General features: G+C 38.7%; 2 protein-coding genes and 1 long non-coding RNA gene across 15 annotated transcripts in view; 2 read left to right on the forward strand and 1 right to left on the reverse strand.

The window, feature by feature from the left end:
- Positions 1 to 11,704, reverse strand: part of LOC140529632 (uncharacterized) — a 33,869-nt gene extending 22,165 nt beyond the window's left edge. The window contains exons 1-2 of the long non-coding RNA XR_011975623.1: positions 11,616 to 11,704; positions 9,079 to 9,145 (exon numbers count right to left, since the gene is read on the reverse strand). This is a non-coding gene — a long non-coding RNA (uncharacterized lncRNA). The remainder of the gene's footprint in view (positions 1 to 9,078; positions 9,146 to 11,615) is intronic.
- On the forward strand, positions 548 to 14,285 carry APOBEC4 (apolipoprotein B mRNA editing enzyme catalytic polypeptide like 4). Of its 13 annotated transcripts, none has more exons than XM_072648415.1 (5): positions 548 to 1,345; positions 2,165 to 2,223; positions 2,424 to 4,163; positions 10,864 to 10,947; positions 11,402 to 11,622. In XM_072648415.1, exons 3-5 carry the CDS (start codon positions 3,089 to 3,091, stop codon positions 11,566 to 11,568), a joined length of 1,326 nt encoding a protein of 441 aa, XP_072504516.1. In that variant the 5' UTR covers positions 548 to 1,345; positions 2,165 to 2,223; positions 2,424 to 3,088; the 3' UTR covers positions 11,569 to 11,622. The 13 variants fall into 13 exon arrangements, with proteins under 13 accessions (XP_072504516.1, XP_072504520.1, XP_072504519.1 ...); XM_072648419.1 differs by having other exon boundaries at positions 2,424 to 3,347; positions 3,588 to 4,163; positions 10,864 to 11,526; XM_072648418.1 differs by having other exon boundaries at positions 549 to 1,345; positions 2,424 to 3,970; positions 4,073 to 4,163; positions 10,864 to 11,526.
- Positions 11,866 to 22,631, forward strand: ARPC5 (actin related protein 2/3 complex subunit 5). The gene is made up of 4 exons (XM_072648425.1): positions 11,866 to 12,143; positions 14,555 to 14,627; positions 17,736 to 17,912; positions 21,238 to 22,631. The coding sequence occupies exons 1-4, from the start codon at positions 12,001 to 12,003 to the stop codon at positions 21,298 to 21,300; spliced, it is 456 nt and encodes a 151-aa protein (XP_072504526.1). The 5' UTR covers positions 11,866 to 12,000; the 3' UTR covers positions 21,301 to 22,631.
- Positions 22,632 to 23,166: the final 535 nt, after the last annotated feature.

Here is a 23,166-nt window from a genome sequence, read left to right on the forward strand (position 1 = left end):
GACAAGTTACTAGTAAACTTTTGGAGGATGAAAGCAAGCAAAGGTCTTAAACATTTAGCTCATTTTAGGGGGATTTAAAAATAGCTAATAATAACAGCTAACATTTATATAATGCTATGTACCAGATGCTACACTAAGTAATTTACAATTATCAACTCATTTGTTCCCCGAGACAACTCTGGAAAGTAGGTGTTATTATTATTATCCCTTTTACAAATGAGGAAACTGAGTCAAGATAAAGGTTAAGTGACTTGCCCAGGGTCACACAACTAGAACCTAAGGCTAGATTTGAACGCAGGTCTTCCTGACTCCAGCCCCTGAGCTCTATGCCCTGCACCACCTAGCTGCCTCAATAAGCCTTTGCTAATTTATTTCCCCAAATCAAATTTCATTTCAGGTACAAAACAAAACGAAACCGATGAAGTTAGAGCATACAATTATCAAAAGATGACACAAGAAATATATTCTGACAAGCTGTCAGATTCTCCAAGACTTCTGGCACTGAAACAGCACATCCATATTAGGAATTCTCATCTTCCGTTTCTTTGCTCTCTTTCAGTTTTCTCCTGTCCTTTTGTTTTTGCCTCCCGCAACAGAGACATCAAATCCTCATATGTGATGGCTGTTTGGGGCTACCCATCAGAAAGAAGATTTTAAAAGCAAACAAAAAAAAAGGGTAAATTTACGCTCATCTGTTTTGTTTCTGGAATGGATCCTACTGCTTATAGCACCTATATGAGTCTTTCATACATACTAAAGTCAGAAAGTTCCACACTCCCACACACTCACATCCCATTACTACAGGCTAAAATCTTACTTAGCCTTCAAGGCTGAGTTCAAATATTACCTCCTCCAGAAACACTGATCAATCCAATCCAATAAATCCTTAAACCAATTTGAGATGAGGCAGTGCTAATATTTTAGACAAGTTCCCTTTTGAAATGTTAATGGTCACAAAATGTTTGTCAGCCAACCCTTTTTTAAAATGAAGTACTGCATCCTTCAGAGCATACAACTTAAAAGGCAAGGGCAGAATAGGAATTCTCCCCACCACCCACCCAGTACTGGTTGTCTTCTGTTGTTTGCTGTTGCTAAGTACTGGTGGGGCTTGGCCAGCATCTATGTGTAAATCACCATGGTAGGCACTGGTGAAGAAAAAAAAAGACATACAATTATTCCTGTCCTTAATAAGGAACTTACATTCTACTAGTGGTGTGGGAAGATATATGTCCATAGATAAATGGATAAATAAATAAGAGAAAGTAATTTGAAGAAGAAGAAAAAGGTAATAACAGATGGAAATAACCAGGAGGACTTCACAGAAGTAGAAGCTGAGGAAAATAAGGTAGGGCTGAAGAAAGTATGCATTTAAGGCTTGGGGGACGGCTTAGATAAATACTGGAGGATGGAAGACAGAATACTAAGTTTAGGAAACAGCGCGCAGTCAAGGGTGACTATATTTTGACAAACTCAGGGAACTGGCAAAAAGAGTTACAGATTCCCTCTCCTAGAACTGTCTGAGACTTTTCCCCAGGGACTCTTGTAGGGAGGATCCCAGAGTAGAAATAATGTTTCATTTTCTTGGACTTCATACAGCACTTCCACTTCGTACTTCGCTCCCACAATTTTCATTTAGCTGTTTGCAAACATTTCACATTCCCTGCTAGATTGTTTTAAGCTTCATGAAGACAAGATACATGTCTTTTTCATTTTTATATCTGACTCAGCTGGCAGGGTTAAACTGGTGTTCCCTTGCAGAACTCAATCTTTGGGGTCATTCCATGGGCACCTCACTTTTGGAGGTAAACACATATTTGTGCATTAAACAGGTAGTTTGAAATTCAAATAAATTGGGAAGGCTCTGGGACTTCCCGTATCCTAGCATTAGCTACTTTGCAAACATTACCACAGCAATGACTAATCCAACAGAAAAAGGTATTTATAACTTGTAAGAACAAATCTCCAACTAACATAAGATGTAAAACATAAAGACAGAATTCAGTTGAGAAGGACAAGCATTTTTACAGTCCTAATATCCTCAGCAGCGATCCTAAAATTGCTGAAGAAATAAAGAAAAGATAAAATATGAAGTAACCCCTCATGTGGAATGTGATCCATACCTAGAGGTGACATGTTGGTAATTATAGCTATTGTTTGTTTTTAGCTGCTACAGGATTGTGTACAGATTGTGGAGAGCAAATTGAGTTCTCCAATTATTTCAAGGTAAGAAACAATTTTACTGAAATTACTGTAGCTTATTTAGGTGGATAAAAGAACATTTATTTAAAACTATTAAAGCCTAGCTTAGCCCCTCCTCTGAGCACCCATCTCACTTGAGTGTTTAACCACTCAATGGTAAATCAAAACCAGACCAAATCAAAGGACATGGTGAGGCTCCTAAACATACTTCATCTGCTTTACAGGAAACCAAAGACCTCAGAAATACCCCTGCCAGAAGACTAGTGGAGAATGTGGAAATCATATTTTTCAAGCAACAAAGGAGATAAGCTACCAATTTCTTGGATATAATCAATCGATTGATCAATCAATAAGTATTTATTAAGGACCTACTAGGGTCCAAATATTGTGGTAGGCGCTGGGAATACAAAGACAAAAAATAATAATTTCTGCCCTTAAGGAGCTTTGTTAAACACCTACTACATGCCAGTCATTATTATGTTCCCCACTAGGGATACAAATATATAAAACTCTGAACAATATATTAGAAACCATAGGCTTTAGATAAAACTGAGTTATTACAAACTGAAATCCAAACACATACTTATTTCTTGGGACTTTCATAAACAAAGGGGCTGAAAGTATCATTTGGAGTGTCATAAGGATCCATATTTATGAAACGATATCTTTCCTTTTTCCCCTTCTAGGAATCTGAATATGTAAAATCAAATGTAGAGTTTTTCTAATACATGGACATGGTTATTCTCCTTCAGAACCAGAGGTCTGCCTACTACAATATTACCTCCTCTGACGAGGGTGTAATTTAGTAACTGTAGTTTGTCATGAACTGTTGTATATACAATCTGTCCTCCTCATCAGTGGTGGTTATTAATAAAACACAAACCTAGAAATGGAGTCATTATACCAGGAATACCTAACCAATCATGGAACTATAGTAAAACCTTATTATTGGTTGGCCTTGACTCTAGACTGTTCTAAGTGCCCTTATCACATCCAGACAGGCGAAGAAGCAAGAGTTACCCACACTGAATTTTATCAGATCTTTGGATTCCCTTGTGGGCCAAGTCTTCAAACCAAACATCTCATATTTTATGAACTGAAAACTTCTTCTGGCAGCCTGGTGCAAAAGGGTCATGCTTCAAGTTGCAGTGAGTATGATACACACCCAGAATCTATGTTATTTGAGATGGGCAGTTATCTTGAAGCATTCATACAGAACAATGACAACATTGAGCATATCCTTCTTTATTCTAACTACTCTCCTTGTAATGAAGCCAATCACTGCTGCATTAGCAAAATGTACAACTTCCTGATGAGGTATCCAGGCATCAGCCTCAATATCTATTTCTCTCAGCTTTATCATACAGATACTGACTTTCCTGTTTCAGCTTGGAACCGAGAAGCTTTACGAAGTCTGGCTAGTTTATGGCCTCAGGTCACTCTGAACCCAATAAGTGGTGGAATTTGGCATTTCCTTCTCTATCATTTTGTGAGTGATGTCTCAGGGACAATGCTTTACCAACCACTTTGGCCTGCAAGAGCACTGGCTGACAGGCATAATGCTTACGAAATCAAAGCAATCACAGGAGTGAAACCATACTTCACTGATGTACTTCCCCACACAACAATGAACCCAGACACAAAAGCTCAGCTGGACTTACAGAGATGGCCTTCAAGCAATGTGTCTTCTCTGGAGTCCTCTCAAGTGATGAACAACCAACCACCACCCTTGATGATGGCCCCAGAACACAGGATGCCTGTCATTTTTATGGTACTGCCTTTCAGGGAGCAGCAACTACCCAATGTAAGTCAAAACCAAACTAAACCGAAGAACATAGTAAGGCACTTAAACATGCCTCAAATGTTGTTACAGGAAACCAAAGACCCCACAAGAGCCCCTACTGGAAGACTAGGAGAGACTGTGGAAATGACAGAACAATTTTCAAGTGGCAAAGAAGTAAATGGTAAGAAAAAAAAGAAAAAAAAGTAAAACCACATTTTGAAAAAGATAATGTGAATAGGCATTAGATGGCTTATGAGATTGTTGATGTGTTTGGTAGTTTTCATCCCTGTATCAGCTGAATCTGGACTCCCTAGAAAGCAATCACACTAAAAAGCAACTCCATTACATTTTTCATTATGTCAACAGCTTGCAGTCACACTACTTTTAACAACACTTGAAATTTTTCCAATAAACAACCTGACCCTTCTCCAAGTGGTAGCATCAAAGTGGAACTATAAGTCATTCCCCAACAGTTTCATGTGGAAAGGAATGTTTTTCCAGTTAGCCCACATCATCATAGAGCATTTAAAAACAAACGACCAAAAAAATCTAAGTGGACTAAATTAAGTCCTTAAATTAATTTCAGTATAAAGATTTATTGTGAAGTTGGAAACCTGCCTGAAGTAACTGACATTAAGTGTTATTTGTAGCAGCAAACCAGTGATTTTCCATTAAGCATTTATTGTCAGCAGATAAGAGTTAAAGTAACCCACTTTCTCTAAAGTGATTCAAAATAATTATGTCCAGGGAGAAGCCATTTTACTAACTGATTTGATGAAAACAGATTTTTAAGCTCAATCAGCCACTCATGATGACTCTTACCTAGGTTCCTCCCCAGTGCAATTTACCTGTTGGTTAGATAATTAGGTGAGTGAAGCATTCAGCCTTGACCAATATAGTAACTATTACCTAAATATAAAATCTATATATCTCTAGCTGGCTTTCAAGGTTCCATTCCACTTTCCTGTTTCATTTATGTCTTACCTTCCCAATGTGGTTATAAGTCTGTGGAGGATATGGGTTGTGTATTATGCATTTTTTAAAAATTCCCTTAGAATCGAGCACAGTGTGATGCCCATATTAGGTGGTACCTGTATCTTACTAACCTCATTATTTATTACTCCTGCCATACAATCATTCTAGCCAATCACTGTCTTGCCATGCCTGACTTCTGATTTGGTTTGGCCATCTCCCCTGTATATAAGACTATTGCTACCTCCCCTTCACCACCAATATATATCTTTTAGTTCTTCCAGAATATGGCTCAGCATTCCTCTTCCTGATTAACTCATTCACATCTATATTTACTTATTCTTTTTATGCCATATTGATTTATAATCTCCTGTATCCTGTCATTTAAATGACAGTAAGTCTTTTCAAGTACTTATAACATATATTCCCAACTCAAAGAGCTAAAATCCATTTTAAAAAATACCTGCCCATAATTCTCAGCACATAACGTGAATTCAATAAATGTCAATGACTGGCTCAGGGATTCAGAAAGAATCTGGACAGTTTTATTCTTTATTAGCATGACAATGGTGATACAGAATCCATGCATGTGAAAAGAAGGAAGGCATATGTGGATATTATGATACTTTCTCACTTAAGCACCCATAAATATCCAAATATACACACTCAATTTAAAAATCATTGAACAATTTGGTTTGCTCTGTGACTCTTTCACAATCCTAGAAAGCCTCTGGAACATTGAACCCAGTTTTAGAATTGGAATAATTCCCTGTCCCAGGTAGGTTCTGGCCCCATAATGAATCTGACTGAAATCTAAAGAGATATCTCAACTGGTATGTGCTACATCCCACTTCCCATGCACTAAATCTGTTTCTCTGATGTATATTAGATTGAGGATGGATGGCTAACAGAATGTGATAATAAACCTCACATAGGGTCGCTCATCCTGGGCAAGTCAGTATCTTTATATTGTCTTAATTGCATTAAAATGTAGTGGAAAGACTGTACAATCTACTGGGTTCTGTGGTCAGACTGAATGGTCTGAGTAGACTGTCCCAAAGACAATCAAAATGAAATGGCCTCTTTGGGAGTAAAAACTAGGAAATTATTCATTCACAGTACATGATATGAACAGACTCTGGCTATGATGAGGTAAAAACAAAAAACAAAACCCTAATAAGAACTTATGACCAACAAACATCCTATGAAAGCTTACTTAGTAAAAGATAACTTATTAAATTTTCTTTCGGTTCACTATATTTCATTTCCCTGGCTTGTTCAGATCCTGGCCCTTTGAACGAATATTAATGTGTATTACCAATTTGAGTATTATATATGTGTGTGTGTGTATGTGTGTATATATATATGATGAAAAATTTTTTTGCAAAGTGAAAGCAAAAATATTATCAGAGTAGGCATATAAAAAGGGTGAGGAAAATGAAAGAGAAGAATGGCACGTTCTTTCAAATTTCATCAAAACTCTGACCTACAAACACTTTTATCAGAAGACCCTATTATAAGGAATAAAATTCAAACCCTTCTTGGTACTCAAGACCCTCACAAGATGATGCTGCCCTCTCCCTTTTCAGTTTATTTAATTCTTCTCATGCCCTCCCATCCACATGCCCAGACAAATTAAACTGCTTGCTCCCTGACTTTCTACCTAGCTTACCCTAACATCCCTTCTGTTCTCCTTTATTCATACAGTTCCCTATGCCAAAAATGACTTCCTCCCCACCCCTGCTTTGCCCATTAAATTTCTACCCATTCTTTAAAGTTAACTACTATACTATACAGATACCTTCTTGATTGCCTACTCCTGAAATCTGGCAACAGCCTTTTCTCCTCAGACCCCAGAGATGCTTTGTAATATTATCTATGATAGCTATCTCTACATGATGGCAACTTCCTTTAAGGTAAGGCAATACCAAATCGCAACCTTGTCCGTAGTTAGCTTTTTGAAAAGGTAAATTTACACTGTAAACATGTTATATCTAATACATTATACACTCTATTAATCTTAAAACACAGTCAGTTCAATTGAATTTGAAAAATAAAACTTTATTTTTCATTCCTACTCAGTGACCCTACTCAGTCACAGACATATAGAGAGTGATTTTATACTTTTTTAAAACAAAAAACCTATAGAAGAATTAGAGCTATGGAGAACAGAATGGTTGGATAGTTTACTATGTCAACTACAGAACTCTGTAAATTTAATATTACCATAATGTCTAAATCATATACATATATAAAGCTGAAACGATTATAGAAATACTTCTAAATATTGCTGAACTTTGTGAAAGAATATAATATATGATCAAAATGATGAGTTCTCAATTCAAAGTGAACAGAAATGTTATATAATTTAGAACACAAGGCTATTTGATCTTGGAGAAAAAAAGGAAGGAAGGAAAGACATTTAAAAATGAGTAATTCTCTAAGTCTGATTCTAAGATTAACCAAATGACAGCCTTAATACACATAATAAGCCTTAATGGCATATGGTAAGTGTTTATTAAATAATTATTAACTTGATTTGACAAATTACTGCCGGTCAATACAAAATGCTTTCCAAAAAGGCTCTTAAATCCTGAATGATGATGCCTTATTAGGGATGCAGATTAGTGGCTTTTAATATATCCAGTATCTTCCTACATTTCCAAAATATGAAATTTCATCAGTATCAATTTTCCCTGCACCAATGTAGATCACAACCGCTCTTCAACTTAGGATATGGTCTTCAAAGATTTCCATGACATAAAAATCCATCACCTCGAGGTCAATTTTATGATAAACTTCTCTGAATTTAGCTAAGCCAATCCTCAGCCAAGAGACATGAAATCACTAGGCCATACCAGGAGCCTTTCCATCTTGAAAGATATTATGCTACGCTGGTTGGTATAAGCTTCAAGAATCCAGTGTTATCTTCTGCACATGAAAATAGCTTACCTTCTCAAAGAGGAGGTAGTAGAGGGAGTTAGGGAGAGAATTTGGAAAATTGTAAAATACAGAGGTTTAAAACTATTTTTACATGTAATTAGAAAAAATAAAATATTAAAAGAACAGAGAAAGGAGCTCAGTATCATCTTGATAACACAATTGAGACACCAGATGACCTACAATTTTAATTCTTTGGAGACTGGTTGGTATTCCATGAATCAAAACCCGATAGCATCACTGGAAGAATACTGGTATTAAAGAGGAAGTATGTTGTTTCATAAAAAACCTGGAGTTATTAAAAATAATGCTCAGTTTTCTAAATATATCCCAACTCTTTCTCCTCCTTCTACCCAATTCTGGATCCAGGTTACTAAAAATTAATTTATATCTCCATTATATATATACTCCTGTTACAATTTTATACATTTCACTTACTTAAGCATCAATCCTTAATCTCACAGTTTTATTACTACATATATATAGATGTTTTACCACATGTATTGATATACTGATATGTAGTAAAAATTTGTTAGATTTAAAATCTTATAAACTTAGATATGTCAAATATATAAAATGTAGTATTATACACTGACGTAGAAAAAACTGAGATTAAAAAGTGGTACACTTAAGTAAACCATTTTTAATATCTTATTAATATTTGTTAGTATAATCAATTAAGGAAATCATGGTAGAAAATAACAACAAAGAAGTTTTCTCATTTATGGAATAAAAATTACATACATTTTTAGAACAAAATATTCTTTTTATAATGTAATTGGTACTATTTTTCTTGAAAATGATTAAAGGTAAATATTTAAATATACTAACATTCAATCCTTATTTCTTTTTTTTCTAACAATACTTTTAATTTTCAAAGTTCTCCAAGAAAATATCTATTTAAAGAACAAAAAAAAGACTCATTATTAGTGGCTAAATGAGAAGTTTCTGTTTAGTTTTATTAAAGTTAGCAAGTTAAAATGAAATTGAAATTTTGAATAATTAAGTTAGTCAAGATATTTCATGTGGTATTCAACACCATAGGAGGTACTTTGACATGTGATGTTCTAATGCAAACTATTATAGGTAGGTTAAGAAAAGTAGAAGCAGCTTAACAGAGCAGATTGATAGATTAGCCTTGGAATCAGGAAAATTTTGGTTTAAGTCCTATCTCTGATACTTACAAAAATCCCATGACAATTGCACTTAACCTCTCAGATCCCCAGGCAATTTCAAGTTCCTGAAGAGCTGCTGAAATATATTGGTAAAAGAAATTTTCACAACACGAGTTCTCCATAACAATTGGTTCAGATAAAAAAAAAAAAAAAGGTAGCATTTTTTTACCCCAAACTTCAAGCTACTTGGAGATTAAATAGTTTCTAGTAAAGAATTTCCTGATAAACAAACAGTGGTTATATCTTCTAAATTTCAAGACCAAACCTATGGGAGTTTATAGTAAGGTATCTGCTGATATACAGTGACTGTATCTTCCAAATGAAAAAGGAATTTTGTAATTGTCATTAATGCTAATACTTCAAAGCTATGATTTTACTGGTATATGAATATCCCCTCTATCAATACAGACTATTAAATCTTTATGTCTTGAACTCAGCAGAAAGCCCAAGTTCACTATAGCCAAAACGTTCATCATTCCATGGTCAACTGAATGATGAGCCTCTCCAAACTTATCTAGGCTCACAGATGACAAACATATAAAACATAATATGCTCATATGCAATTTTCAAGCCTTATCAGCCCTGCAAAAACTTGAATTCCATTGGCATTGTTTTTAAGAACAAAGAGTTTCCTCCACACATGAAGAGGCAACATAGTAGGAGCTTAGGCTTTAATAGTGGTGAAGAAAAAAGTCTGGTTGCCTTTTCCCCAAAGTAAATGAAGGTATGTTCCTCAATTCTTTTCTTCTCTAACTATACTATAAAAGCACTAGATTTGAGATCATGTCCATATGCTTTCCTTGCTTCCCCAACATGACCATTTGGGGACCTTTGATTCAAGAAATTCTCTCTGCCATTCAACAAGTATTTATTGAACGTCTATTATACACATATCACATTCATACAGCAAAGATTCTAAAAAGAAAATATATGGCATAATCTCTGAACTCAGGGAACTTAAAATCCAGTTAGGGATGTAAGATTTATATAAAGCAAGGCCATGTATGATTAAGGGTCAAATAAGTGATACTAAGTGCTACAGAAACTTGGAAAAAGGGCTAGATTAAAGCAACTGTGGTAAGCGTTATGAAGGAAGCGTTAGAATGAATACTAAAAGATGGGTAGAAAATCATTTGAGGTAAGCATTTTATTAGTCTATTTAGAAATGTTTGAATTGAAATCAGTTTGTACCTTTATTGTAATACTCTGGTCACTCCCTTCTTGCCTATTACTGATGCAATAAGGTCTCTACCATTAGAAAAGAAATGTGGATATGTAATGGGATAAAAAAAATCTAGCCAAATGGGATCGGTAAATAGGATGTAAACCAAGACTGGCCTGTAACCCAAACTGAAACAAATCTTAACTGACTCAGAACCACAAGTCTGGTTCCCTCTTGCCTTCATCTGTACTCTTGCCCCAGATCTTTAGAACCCTAAGACTGCGCCTAGGCTGACCACCCTCACCCCTTTGTAACGTCTCCTATATGTCTCTTCCTCCCCTCAGACGCTGCTACCACCCTAAGTTAGGCCTTTTTCTCCCCCTGCCTGTATTGTAGCCTGCTTGTGGGTCTGTCTCAGTGGTACCCCATTCCTGTCCATCTCCCACTCAGTGGTCCGGATTTCCCTAAAGTTGAGACCTCACCATCTCCCCACCACCTCCACTCAACACACTGCAGTGACTCCTAATTACTCCCAGGATCATTAATCAAACATGCTCATGACCTGCCCACCCCACCCCCCACCTTTCCAGTCTTCTTCAACCTTGCGTGTCTTCATCTACTCTCCCATACAGTGACATCAGCCTCCCGGCTGTCTCCCACGCTGGACATCCCTTCTCCAGACTGGGGGCCTTTCCCCAGGCTGTGTCCCACGCCAGGTACACTCTTCCCATGTCTCCCTGCCAGCGTCTCTTGCTTCCTCCAAGCATCACCTAAAAGCGGACTCTCCCAAGACACCGTTCTTGGCCCTGTCGGGTGGTGCCCTCCTTCTGGGAGGACGCCTCGCTTTGTCCCGTATTCATCTGGCTTGTGCCCAGTCAGGCCCCCTGGAGAGCAGGGTCTGGGTTCAGCCTAGCACCCAGCGGGCGCTTAACGGCTGCTTGGGAACGGACCGACGGACTGACCCCCCCCATACACACCCTGTTTGCAACAGGTTCATCGCAGGGAGGTCACCCCCCCCCCCCCCCCCCATCTAGCCATCTTCCCACCTCCAGCCCGAATTCCCCAGTCAGGCTTTGAGTCTTGGGCCCGCGGGCCTCCTCCCTCCCGGACATTCCCCGGGGTCCTGGCCGGCCTGGGGGGGCTCCGCTTCACAGACGTGCGCCCCTGCAGTGACCTCCCTCCCGCGGCACGAGCCCACAGCCCCCCAGCGCGACGGGACCCTAGTTACAGCGCCGCGGCGGCGGCCGCTCCAGTCCGGCCCCGCCCCCACCCCGGGCCCCGAGGACCCCGAGCGGACCAGTGTAAGGACCGGTCCACAGAGTCTGTTTCTATGGTAACCCCCTGGGGATCACGTGGCCCGCGCGGACGACCAATCGTCTCTTACCTCTGCCTCCTCCAGCGGTTTTGCTTTCTGCCCTTCCTCTTTTTCTTTCCGCCCACCCCTTTCTCTCAACCCCGCCCCCTTTCTGCGTGGGAGGAGTCACTGGGGGGGGAGGGGAGTTTGCGCTTGCGTACAAAGAGAAGCGCGCTTCCTCCGCGGGCTGGCGCTGCCTTGGTGGAGGAGGGGTAGGCCCAAGCGCCGGAGTCCTCCCCTCCCCGAGACGCAGGCGCAGTAGCGGCCGGCGCAGCAGCGGGCGACGCCCCAGAGCGGAAGAGGGAAGTGAAGCCGCAGAGCGAGCCGAAGACGCCGGAGCCGGAGCTGGGGGCTCCGGGGACAGCGGCGGCGACGACCAGCACAGGGGCTAATTGCCACCCGGTCCGGCGTGGGGATGTCGAAGCACACGGTGTCGTCGGCCCGGTTCCGAAAGGTGGATGTGGATGAGTATGACGAGAACAAGTTCGTGGACGAGGAGGACGGAGGCGAGGGCCAGGCCGGGCCCGACGAGGGCGAGGTGGACTCGTGCCTGCGACAATATCCTTCCGCCCACCCGCGGGGCTCCGGGCCGCCTCCCCGCGCGTGCGTGGGCCAGACCTGTCACCGGCCTGGCCGCGGGGGACCCCCCTGCCCACGACCCGGGGCGCCCTTCCCCCTTCCACGCCAGCGCTCCATTGACCGGTCCGTGGGCCGGGGAGAAGACTGGGTGCTGTCCCCTGTGTAGAGCGAGCTTTTGAAGGGGAGGGGGATCAGTTCATTAGAAGGCTGCTTTTTCCTTTCATAATTTAAAATATTTTTCCGGGGGGGGTGGGGGCGGCAGAAAGTCTTTATCCCCGTTTATCTTCCCAAGATCTCCTTATTATCCCTCGTCCTGAAGGTTTGGTCCGGCACGGATTCCCTCCTTAGCCTAGGGTGGCCTCAAAAGGCACAGAAGCTGTCCAGAAAACCTCCCGGCCCTCTCTGGTGGAATTCTACCTGGCCAGAATTAGCCCTGAGAGAGGAAGATGGTAACTGGGAGGAATAGCGCACAACATTTGAGGGATTTTCAGATTGTTCCCATTTTTAGTTTAAATGAGGCCACCGTTCCCCAGCTTTTGCATATCTGAATATTCATAAGTGGGTTTGAATACATTTTGTAACATCTATGGGAGGATGTAGGTGTTGCAGCGACCAAATCTGGTTTTTAAAAATCCCTTTGTTTTACACTGTAATAATGGTTCTTGAAATTTTTTTTTAATCAGATGATTTTTTTGCCAGCTTTTGTTACAGGGAGAAATATGTAAAAAGTAAATATACTTGGTGGTACCGTTGATGTCTTAAGGCATTCTTAAACACAGCTCTAAATGTTTATAATCATCATTTTTCAGAATTTCTCTGCTTGTACGTAGAAATGCCTGTATGAGCTGTGGTTCTGCTCCGTTACCTTTCTGTGAAATATTTAATAATCATCCCCTACTCTGTATGAACCTAAACTACAGAAAGGAAGTAGCCTTGAAAATAATAAGAGGAGAAGGGATTCATTTGTTTTGGGTTTTTTGTTTTTTAATTCAGTCATTGATTCCTCTAAGCCAATAGGTTGTAAGAGGCACCATCCTTTGTTACTTACCATAAATTGTCTTCTGTTAACAAATTATCATTTGAAGACAGCCGGGGTAGGAGAAAGCCTGCTGGAGTAGGAAGACCCAGGTTCTAATTCCAGTTCTGAGCTATGTGGTCTTGGCCAAGTCAGTTCCCCTTTGGAGCTCAGTTTCCTCCACTGTAAAATGAAAGGGTTGAACTTGAACTCTCTTTAAGGACCCCTAGTGACCTAAACCTATGATTTTTAATGTCTGATTTGACATATCTCTAAATTATTTTTAAGTGATTTGACTATATTTTGATTAGGATGTGCATTTCATTCAAAATATTAGTAGATCAGTAGATAAAACTGCACTTACTAAAAAGCGTAAAGATAAGTCTTCTTTATTTTACTAGACCTAGGGAAAGATATACAGTCTTGGAACCGTCTATATGGTTCTAGAAATGGAGGAAACAAATGAACGCTGTGTGGTTTTCCTTTTAGGGGAACAACTCTACATTCTGACAGTCTGATTGGCTTTCAGTTCCTCATGATTGCTCAGTCGGTGGTGCTTTCAAGAAGGAGAGTTTCAGTCTTGTTGCTGTGGTCTGAATTTGGTGATTAACCTTTTGACAAGTCCAAGAAAAAGAAGAAAAGAAACATTTTCTAAATTAAACCATTAAATGAAACTTTTAATGAAAGAACAAAGTAGGAAATTATTTATAGTTTTGCCTCTTGTTAGGTTGGTTTTCTGGTGCTTCTTTAAAGAAGGTGGCCTTATTAGATATTCAGAGGTGATATTCAAATTAGCAGTGTATTTAGTACCCTCTTTAACTCAGTGTAAGGTTTTGGGAACAAGACAGCATTCTTTTCCATTAGAACTTCCTATTTTGGTAGATGACAGAAAAAGGTTTTCCTGTTAGGACTACACCATTTGGGGTTAACAATAGTTCTACATTACAGTAGTTCTGTTGTAACATTGGGGTTTCTGTAATCCTTGCTGTGTTACATCTTCAGGTGATTCTTTGCATGCTGGTGTTAATTTGAAAATCAAAACCTATCAAGCTTATATTAAGGATTTGGGGAACATATGTGAATGAATAAAGTAGGATCAAATGGTAGTGACACCTAGTGTTTTTTTTTTATCTTTACATGTATTTATAATATAGAAAGTATTATTTCATTGTAAATTTGCCTCCTGGAAGCTGTCACATTGAATTTTCTAATATGCATCCATCATAGTAGCACAGGTTATCCATAAGCTACAAAGGTACAATTCAAATAAAAATAATACAAGGGTAATAAAGGAATATATAAAGGGACAATATTTGATGAATAGTTTTCATGTAGTCAAGTGCTTGGTTTTCTTGTTATCCTTAACTTCTATTACAGGGAACATGACAGCTGCATTACAGGCAGCTCTGAAAAACCCTCCAATCAACACGAAGAGTCAGGCAGTTAAGGTGAGTCATCAACAACATAGATGATCTCTGCTTCTATTGATGATATTTATGGAGGCCTAGGTGAATAGGAAATTCAAAATAGTGGGACAGTCCCTGCTTTTATTTCTTCAACTGTCATGTAAACTCCTTAAGAGAATACACACGTGGGTCAGCTAGATAGCCCAGTGGATAGAGTCTTGGAGTCAGGAGGTCTTGAGTTCAAATTTGGCCTCAGACATTTGACCCTTTCTAGCTGTGTGACCCTGGGCAAGTCTCTTAACCCTGTTTGCCTCAGTTTCCTCATGTGTAAAATGAGCTGGAGAAGGAAATGGCAAACCACTCCAGTATCTTTGCCAAGAAAACCCCAAGTGGGGTCACAGTGAGTTGGGCACTTTGGTAATACAGATAACAAGTGCTCTTGTTCAGACAGAGACAGATCACTTTAGGCTATAATGTGGGTGGTGTAGGGGAAAGAAAACTCATTTTGGAGCTTGAGGCAATTGCTGTAGTTCATTTCTTCCCTTTGATGCTTTACTAGTTGTGTGACCATGGGCAGGCCTCTAAACTTCAGTTTGCCCATATGTTCCCCGTAAAGTTAATATTACTACAGAAATCTTCTGATATGACATAATATGGAGACAGTATCGTATTGTAGACACAGGAATGAACTTGGAATCACAGGACCTGAATTTGAATTCCGCAAGTTACTTAACTTTTCTGAGTATTCACATCTGTAAGATAAGGAATTTGGATTCAGTAACCTCCAAGGTCTGTTCCAACTCTAGTTCTGTGGTCTGTGCCTATATATTTGGCAGCTGTCATGATGATTTCTCTTTAGTTCAACCTAGAGTCCAGTCTGGAGGTGAGATGTGAACTAGGCATTGATGGATAGGTGGGATTTAGGTGGTTTGTCAAAAATAAGCTTATTATATTCCTTCACTAACTCCTAATAGAGTGTAAATATTTTTGTCACCAGTGAAATTGTATGTTACAGCATTGAATCCACTATCATCACCTGTTAAGACTCCCTAAATAAATACTGGAAAAGGTCAGATTGATTCTAAGATTCTATTTTATGGCAGTCATGGTATATAATATCTTAAATGTGAAAGTAATCTAAAATTTTGTAGCAGAAACAAATTTTCTTGATTTCTAAACTTAGGGTTGGGGAGGAGAGTGGACTTCTCTGAAATGGTATCTCGGTAGCTTGTTTTCAGCCTGCCTGTGGGAGGTTCTTACATTGCAGTGGTTGAATGGATCTCCAAATCCTGTAGCTGCAGAGTTTGTAAATTACTTGCCTATAGGTAACATTAAATGGTGAAGATATTTTGTAATATTCAAATTTAAGAAGTTCTAAAGGGAGGATGAGAATTTTGAAAGGACTTGTTTTCTTTGGTTGGTCTGAATATTAACCTAAGTTCCTGGGAATATGCGGAAGTGAGAAAACAGCTCTGCTCTTTGGACAACCTTTGTAAAAGAAATCATTGAAGACAAATAGGTATGTATACATTTTGCCACACTAATCTTATCTCTACTGGAAGAAAGAACCACACCTTCTAAAACGAAGGTTAGTCCTTGGTGCAATCAAGACTGTCTTTTAAAAAGTTCTAGATCTTGGTCTATAACTTCCTCTCTTTTAACCAGATTGTTTTCTTACCTAACCATCCAGGACAAGTTTTGCAAGATTAAAATTGAAGTCAAAGCACTACATAGATTCAAATCTCACTTCTGACACCTATTATCTGTGTCTCATTTAGCAAGTCACTTAATGCACTTTGCCCTTGGTTTCTTAGACTAGATGGCTGCTGAAGTTCTTCTGTCTTTAGATCTCTGATTTAATGCATCCAGATAGAAAAATTTCTTAACTTTTAGGCTGTATTTAAAAGTTGCAGCCATTTCTAATGTAAAAAATGTCTAAATTACATTGCGAACATAAACTGATGTTTTAATTCTCAGTAGGAGCTGCGTCAGGGCTCAATCTTTTTTAACTTTCTTGTTGCCTTTTTCTCAAGACTTCTCCAGGTTTATTTAGAAAGATGGTATAGTAATAATTATCTTGCTCTCACCTTTGTAGTCAATATATATGCTAGTTTTAGATGTTCAGATATGGCAATTTCAACATCTTAATCATATCAAGGTTATAGAATTCACCTTCTCTTCTAACAACTTGTATGACATACACTTTTTGGTTGTATAAGTGATGCCTTTGTGATTATTTTTCCTACTTTTCTGTGTACTTTATAAAATTATCATGATAAAGTTGTAGTCATGGGTGAAAATGACTGAATAAGCAGTGTGATATATATTAAGGATCAGAATTTACTGAGACTGGATGGGAACTAGAGAATAAATGATCTTTTTCTCATGTTTCAACAACCAGTAAAATTTTAGACTTAATCTTAAGTGATAATTTAAGGCTACCCTTTTCTTACAGCCACAGAAAAGCCAAGGAAACTACAGACACAATTCAGAACATCATATCTTTGGCTGCAGCAGGACAGGCAAGCTAGAGAATTAGGAGATAAAGGAATCTTGTCCTGTACATCACGAAGCTTTAATTCTGGGGTCAGGAACCAATATTCCATATACCAGCAAAATACTATCTTAAGCTAAACTAGCATAATCCAGAATTCCTTCATTGACCTCTTTCTGAAATCAGTCTTTGGGAACCCAGCGATCTGTCTGTTAATGCTGTAAAAGTACGTAGCACATGCATGTGCATATGGATACACACACACATTCTCATGGCTTGGAGATGCCCTCTTCCTAACTGCAGCTATGCATATACATGGAACTTGCTCTCCCTGTCCCCTCCAGTGAAAGGATCCTGGGAAAAGCGTAATACGTTGGGACCTGAATTCAGATCTCTACTCTGGTTCTTATTGCATGTGTGATGTAAGCTCTCTGGACCTCCATTTACTTACTGGTAAGGTCCTTTTCCAACTATAACCCTTGGATCACTCCTGTCTGATTGACTATCTGAGACCCTTTCTAGCTGCTATGGGGAGTTATTTATGAATTCCAATCCAGAGTTAGTCTTTTCAGCATCTTTTAGCTAATGTTGAGAGTAGTATATGCATCTGATTCAGCTCCTCGTCATGATATATGTACTTATGCATTTTCTTGCAGGACCGAGCAGGCAGCATCGTCCTGAAGGTGCTCATCTCTTTTAAAGCTAATGATATTGAAAAGGCAGTGCAGTCTCTGGACAAGAATGGTGTGGATCTTCTAATGAAGTACATTTATAAAGGCTTTGAAAGCCCCTCAGATAACAGCAGCGCTGTCCTATTGCAGTGGCATGAAAAGGTCAGTTTATGACATTTTTGTGAGGTTGGTGGTTGTCTTGTAAGTAAACAAGTACAAAAACATAGCCCTCCTGAAATAGGACATTATTTGCTTCTAGTGGTATATCTTAATTTTTTTCTGGTTATTTTTACAGGTAATTATTTGAAAATAAGGTTTAGACTTTGATGTTCACTGTCCTAGATTATCCCCTAGTCTATTTGACTTTTTTTTTTACTTCACTATATAGTAATGCTTAAGCTCCAGGGCTTCAAGGATCTGCAACATCAGTGTGAACAGCCCTCCTACCTTAATGCTGCACGCAGCTCCACTAAACCTAGGCGGTTGTCCTTAAGCATTGCATTGGTTCAAATTTTCTTTGTTCTGCAGACAATCTCGATGAGTCTTTCCAGATTTAACTTGGCTGGTCCTTAGAAACTAGATTTGCAGTGCTTCAGTGGAAGCACATACAAAACCTTTGTCTTGGTAGGATGTGCCAGAGCTTATATTCTGTTGGCACAGATTTTGAGAACCCAGGATCATCTCAACCTGATGTGGCATTTGAATAGGGCTTTTGTTGTGGTACTTTTGGAATGTATGGTAATACTTCTAGAGTATAATATATAGTAATATATGACAGGCAGTCAGTAAACATTAATTAAGCATCAACCATTTGCCAGACAGTGTGCTAAGCACTGGGGATACAAAAAGGCAAAGATAGCCCCTGCCCTAAAGGAGCTCGCAGTCTAATGGGGATGACAAACAAGTTGGTGAACAACTATGTATAAACAGGATAAAGAGGAGAGAAGGCACTAGCGTTAGGAGCCTCAGAAAAGGCTTTCTGCAGAAGAGGAGACTTCTTTCTAGGACTCGAAAGAATCCAGTAGGTGGAGATAAGAGATCACATTCCAGGCATGGGAAATAACTAGAGAGAATGCCTGGAGCCAAGAGATAAGAGTTTCTTGTTTAAGGAATGGCCAGGTGGCTAGTGTGATTGGATCAAAGAGTATAAGGTATAAGAAGACTGGAAAAGATAGAGGGGGCAATGTTATGAAGAGCTTTGAACACCAGAGGATTTCCTATTTGATCCTAGAGGTGGTAGGGAGCCACTGGAGTTTATCGAGTAGGGTGTCATGGTCAGTCTGTTTTTGGAAAGTTACTTTGGTAGCTGAGTGGAGGGTGAACTTGAGTGGGGAGAAACTTGTGGTAGGCTGACCAACTGATAGGATGTTATGGTAGTTCAGGCATAAGAAGATGAGGTCCTACACCAGGGTGGTAGCAGTGTCCAAGGAAAGAAGGAAGTGTATTTGAGAGTTGTTAAGAAGGTGAAATGGACAGAACCTGGCAATAGATTGGGAGTGGTTGGGAGATAGTGAGGAGTTAAGGATGACACCTAAGTTTTGAGCGTAGGTGATAAGAATAGTGGTGTCCTCAGTATTAATAGGGAAGTTGTGAAGAATGATAGAAGTACATAGGAAGTATCTGTCACTACTATAAGTCAGATTTTTCCTTTGTAACAAGAACCTTATTGTTAAGCAGATTATTTCTGCAGATTATAGACATGTAAACAACACTCTTAGTAAATGGTTGGTTGTTGTCCTTTGTCTTCGAAGAGGACCAAAATGACATCACCATGATAAAGTGAAATTTCAGCGTGTCTGACTGTGGCTGATCAGACCAATATGAGCTCGGAATGCTCTACCCCAGGTTGGGCACAGATAGTCTGTGTGAATATTTGGGGTGGATATCCCAAATTTGCGCATCCTGCACCTTTTCTTATGTGGGCATGCCATGCTGAGTGGTCTTGTGCCAGTGTCTGCCACGTTGCACAGTCAACTCCAAAGTCCTTAAGAGAGACCTTGAGAGTGTCTTTATATCGTTTCTTCTGGCCACCATGTGATCACCTGCCCCATGCAAGTTCTCCATAAAATAGTCTTTTTGTCAAGTTACATTTTGCATTCAAACATCGTGGCCAGCCCATCAGAGTTGCGCTCTCTGAAGCATAGTTTGAATAATTGGAAGTTCAGCTCAAGCAAGGACTTCGGTGTCTGGTACCTTATCCTGCCAGGTAATCCTCAGAATCTTCCTAAGATTCCTAAGTAAATAACATACATTGAAGTGTAACAAGTCTATAACTTCAGTTTTATTATGTGTATAAATAATATTAATTATATATGTCCTTGACAGCCTTGCTGACTATAAAGTAACAGAACTGATTTTTGTATGTGTGTTTTATGGAGGTATTCTTATTTCACAGCTAGTGTTTTTCATATTTGCACTACATATTTAACTGTTTTGGAGCCAGTTACTATATTTCACGTAACCATCATTTCAGATAGTGTGAATTGGAGTATTTGCAACCACTTCAAAGGATTCATTATTTAAACCAACCAGGAGCTAGCTGTTATAGTACAAGGCATGGCTTGACCTTTTACTATAGAGTCTGGTATGCTTTCATTTTCTTAATAACAGAAGTAGATTAAATTAAGCTCTTGTGCTATTTTCAATATTTTAAAAATGCAGTTCAAATCTATGCTTTAAGTGTAACTGCCATATTTCATGTAAGTAGAAGAGAACCACTGAAAATTTTTAAAGCAGTAGAGTGAGATTCTACTTGTTGAAAATATTTTCTAGTTGCAGCCAAGAAACTTAAAAAATATTTTACAAGTTGTAATCAAAATTTTGGCTTTGAATTGCCACAGTCAGTTTAGTTTTTACCCAGACATGTACCATTTATAATTTGCTTCTATCAAGTATGTTTACAAAATTATTAAAATTTAAAACTGCTAAGTTATGTCCTCCTGTATGTTAAAACATACACAAAAAAAAACTTCTATTCAGGTTGAAGATAATGATTGAAAAATCCAGTCACTTTGGATGATTTTGGTCCCTATTTTCTCAGAAAAGTAAGGATATGGTCATGGTTTAAATCTTTTAGAATATCAGATTCGTTATTAAATAATACCTTTTCAGTTTAAGAAGAATCTTTAACTAAAAAAATATTACCCCAATCTGAATAGATATTGGGGTGGGTAGATTTTAGCTTGAATCACTGACTCATTAATTTTGAAATAAGCATATTAGATTGAAGTTTAGATGAATTTTGAGAATTTGAATATATCTGCTGCTAGCCCCATTTATGTTTTATTTTTCCATATGTTCAAGGATTTAAATTGGAAGGTTTCGTTTTGGTGCTTCTTTTCAACACAGACTATATGATAACTGTAAAAATCAACATCTTCACCCAGTTTTGTGTTGCCAATACAAATTAACCTCCAACGTTTTACGTAATGTAAAGATATCTGGTAAATGATTTTGTGTCAACATTTGTGCTTTATTTTGTTTATAGGCACTTGCTGCTGGAGGGGTAGGGTCCATTGTTCGAGTCTTGACTGCCAGGAAAACAGTTTAGTCCAGCAGACAGTGAGCACCTGCCACGGCTATGGGAGTTGCTGGTACAAAGACCAAAACAGCCAGATGCCGCTGCTGCCCTGTGGGAAGCGTCTGCGTCTCTCAGCTTTGCCTTCTTGCTTCTTTTTTCATATCTGTGAAGGAAAAAAAATGCATATCAGTTTTTCTTTAGTTAAAAATTGGGGTAATGTAGAGGTGCAGTTTTGTTTTAACAGGCATATTTGATGCTCTCAAAATTGTTTCAGTGACACACACACACACACACACACACACACACACACAACCCCTACACACCTGTGTATAGAGTGATTTGCATTCAGATATGCTTGTGCAATTTTAATCCCTGTTGGCTGGATCTTTCAAATTGATATAGTGGTATTTGATCAAACCCCTGAGGGCATTGTCTTAATACATTGCCAATCAGGCAATATACCTTAATTAAAAGAGGTGTTTGAAAGACTGGCAGCTATTAACATTGCAGAACTGGACCAACTTCTGGTCAAGAAGAATGTATTACTGAAGCAGATTTTTTTTTTAAAGAAAATACACACACACCTTGCAGCTTTGGTTCTCTTTGCATCCAGATTATCTATGTAGTGAGTTGTATGTTCTTTCTCTAAGCATCTACTATTTATATCTTCTCAGTTTCTTTGACTATTCAGGATCCAGAACAAGGGTTCATAATATATTCAAAAATATCTGCACAATTACTGCCTGACTAGCATAAGCATAAAGCTTTTCCCCCAGTGGGATGGCCCTATTTAAGGGAATTGTGATCCTAATGGAAAAGGAAAATGGGAATCATGATATGATTCACATCCTGGGCAGCACCTAAATAAAATGCTGTTTCTTCCAAAAAGCATAGTAGCTGCCTTTGACAGTATGAAATGTACAACTGGTATGTGCCCTGTAGTTGTCTCTCTGATCAGTGTTCTTCAGGTAGTGGGGATCTTAAAAGATTTGGTTCTGATCCAAACACATACACATTCCGTGTATTATTACAGTGTTTAGTTTTTAAGAGAAACAGCCACACAGCAAAAAGTGTTTACTTTGTTGGATAAACCAAATCAATTCTCTCAAAAATGACAGGTGCTTTTAAAAAGCTATTCTTCAGGAACTCTAGAGTAAACCACCTGGGACCACCTGAATGCATATGACCAGGAGGGAAACAGCCTGTGTCCAACGCTTAGTCCAACACCAGTTCACATATCGGTTACTTCTGTGAAAACTGGTGCAGAATTTCAGAAAACTCTTTGCTGTTTTTGATACCTGCTTTTTTTTTTTTTTTGTAAAAATGATGAAGTTCTGAAAATAAATTGTCATTGTTGAATATTTTCTTTTTCTAGATGTCTCGTTTTTTATATAGTTGTGAAGGTAAAAGTAATAGAGAAGAAAGACTTTATGAGACCATCCATCTGGAAAAGTTATGTCAGCATCATTTACTGGGTCTATTAGAAAGCTTATTCCTGGCCTAGCCTGTCATGTAAGATTCTCTAGACATAAAAATTAAGAATAAAACTACAAATAGGGTATTTGGATAGTTAAAGGAATATAACAAGAAGACAATTTCCATGCAAAAAGCTATCCCTAATACTTAGAATTTGTAGGTGTTTTTATTGAGTCAAGTGCTTCCAAAAATTAGTTTGCATTGACATTTAGAAATTAAAAATAAACCAGAAAGAGAAGTGTTAACAAGTAGAACTCATCCACAGGAGCATAATCAGGATGGTGAAGGGATGCCAAAGGATGTCATAATGAGGAATGAAAGTTTTTTGGGAGAAAACAAGTGGCACATCTGTCTTCAAATACCCAAGTGTCATATTTTGAAATTCTTTTTCTCCAGAAGGTAGAACTAGACCTAATGAGC

This window comes from Notamacropus eugenii, chromosome 2, assembly GCF_028372415.1.
Source record: "Notamacropus eugenii isolate mMacEug1 chromosome 2, mMacEug1.pri_v2, whole genome shotgun sequence".
Taxonomy (NCBI): domain Eukaryota; kingdom Metazoa; phylum Chordata; class Mammalia; order Diprotodontia; family Macropodidae; genus Notamacropus; species Notamacropus eugenii.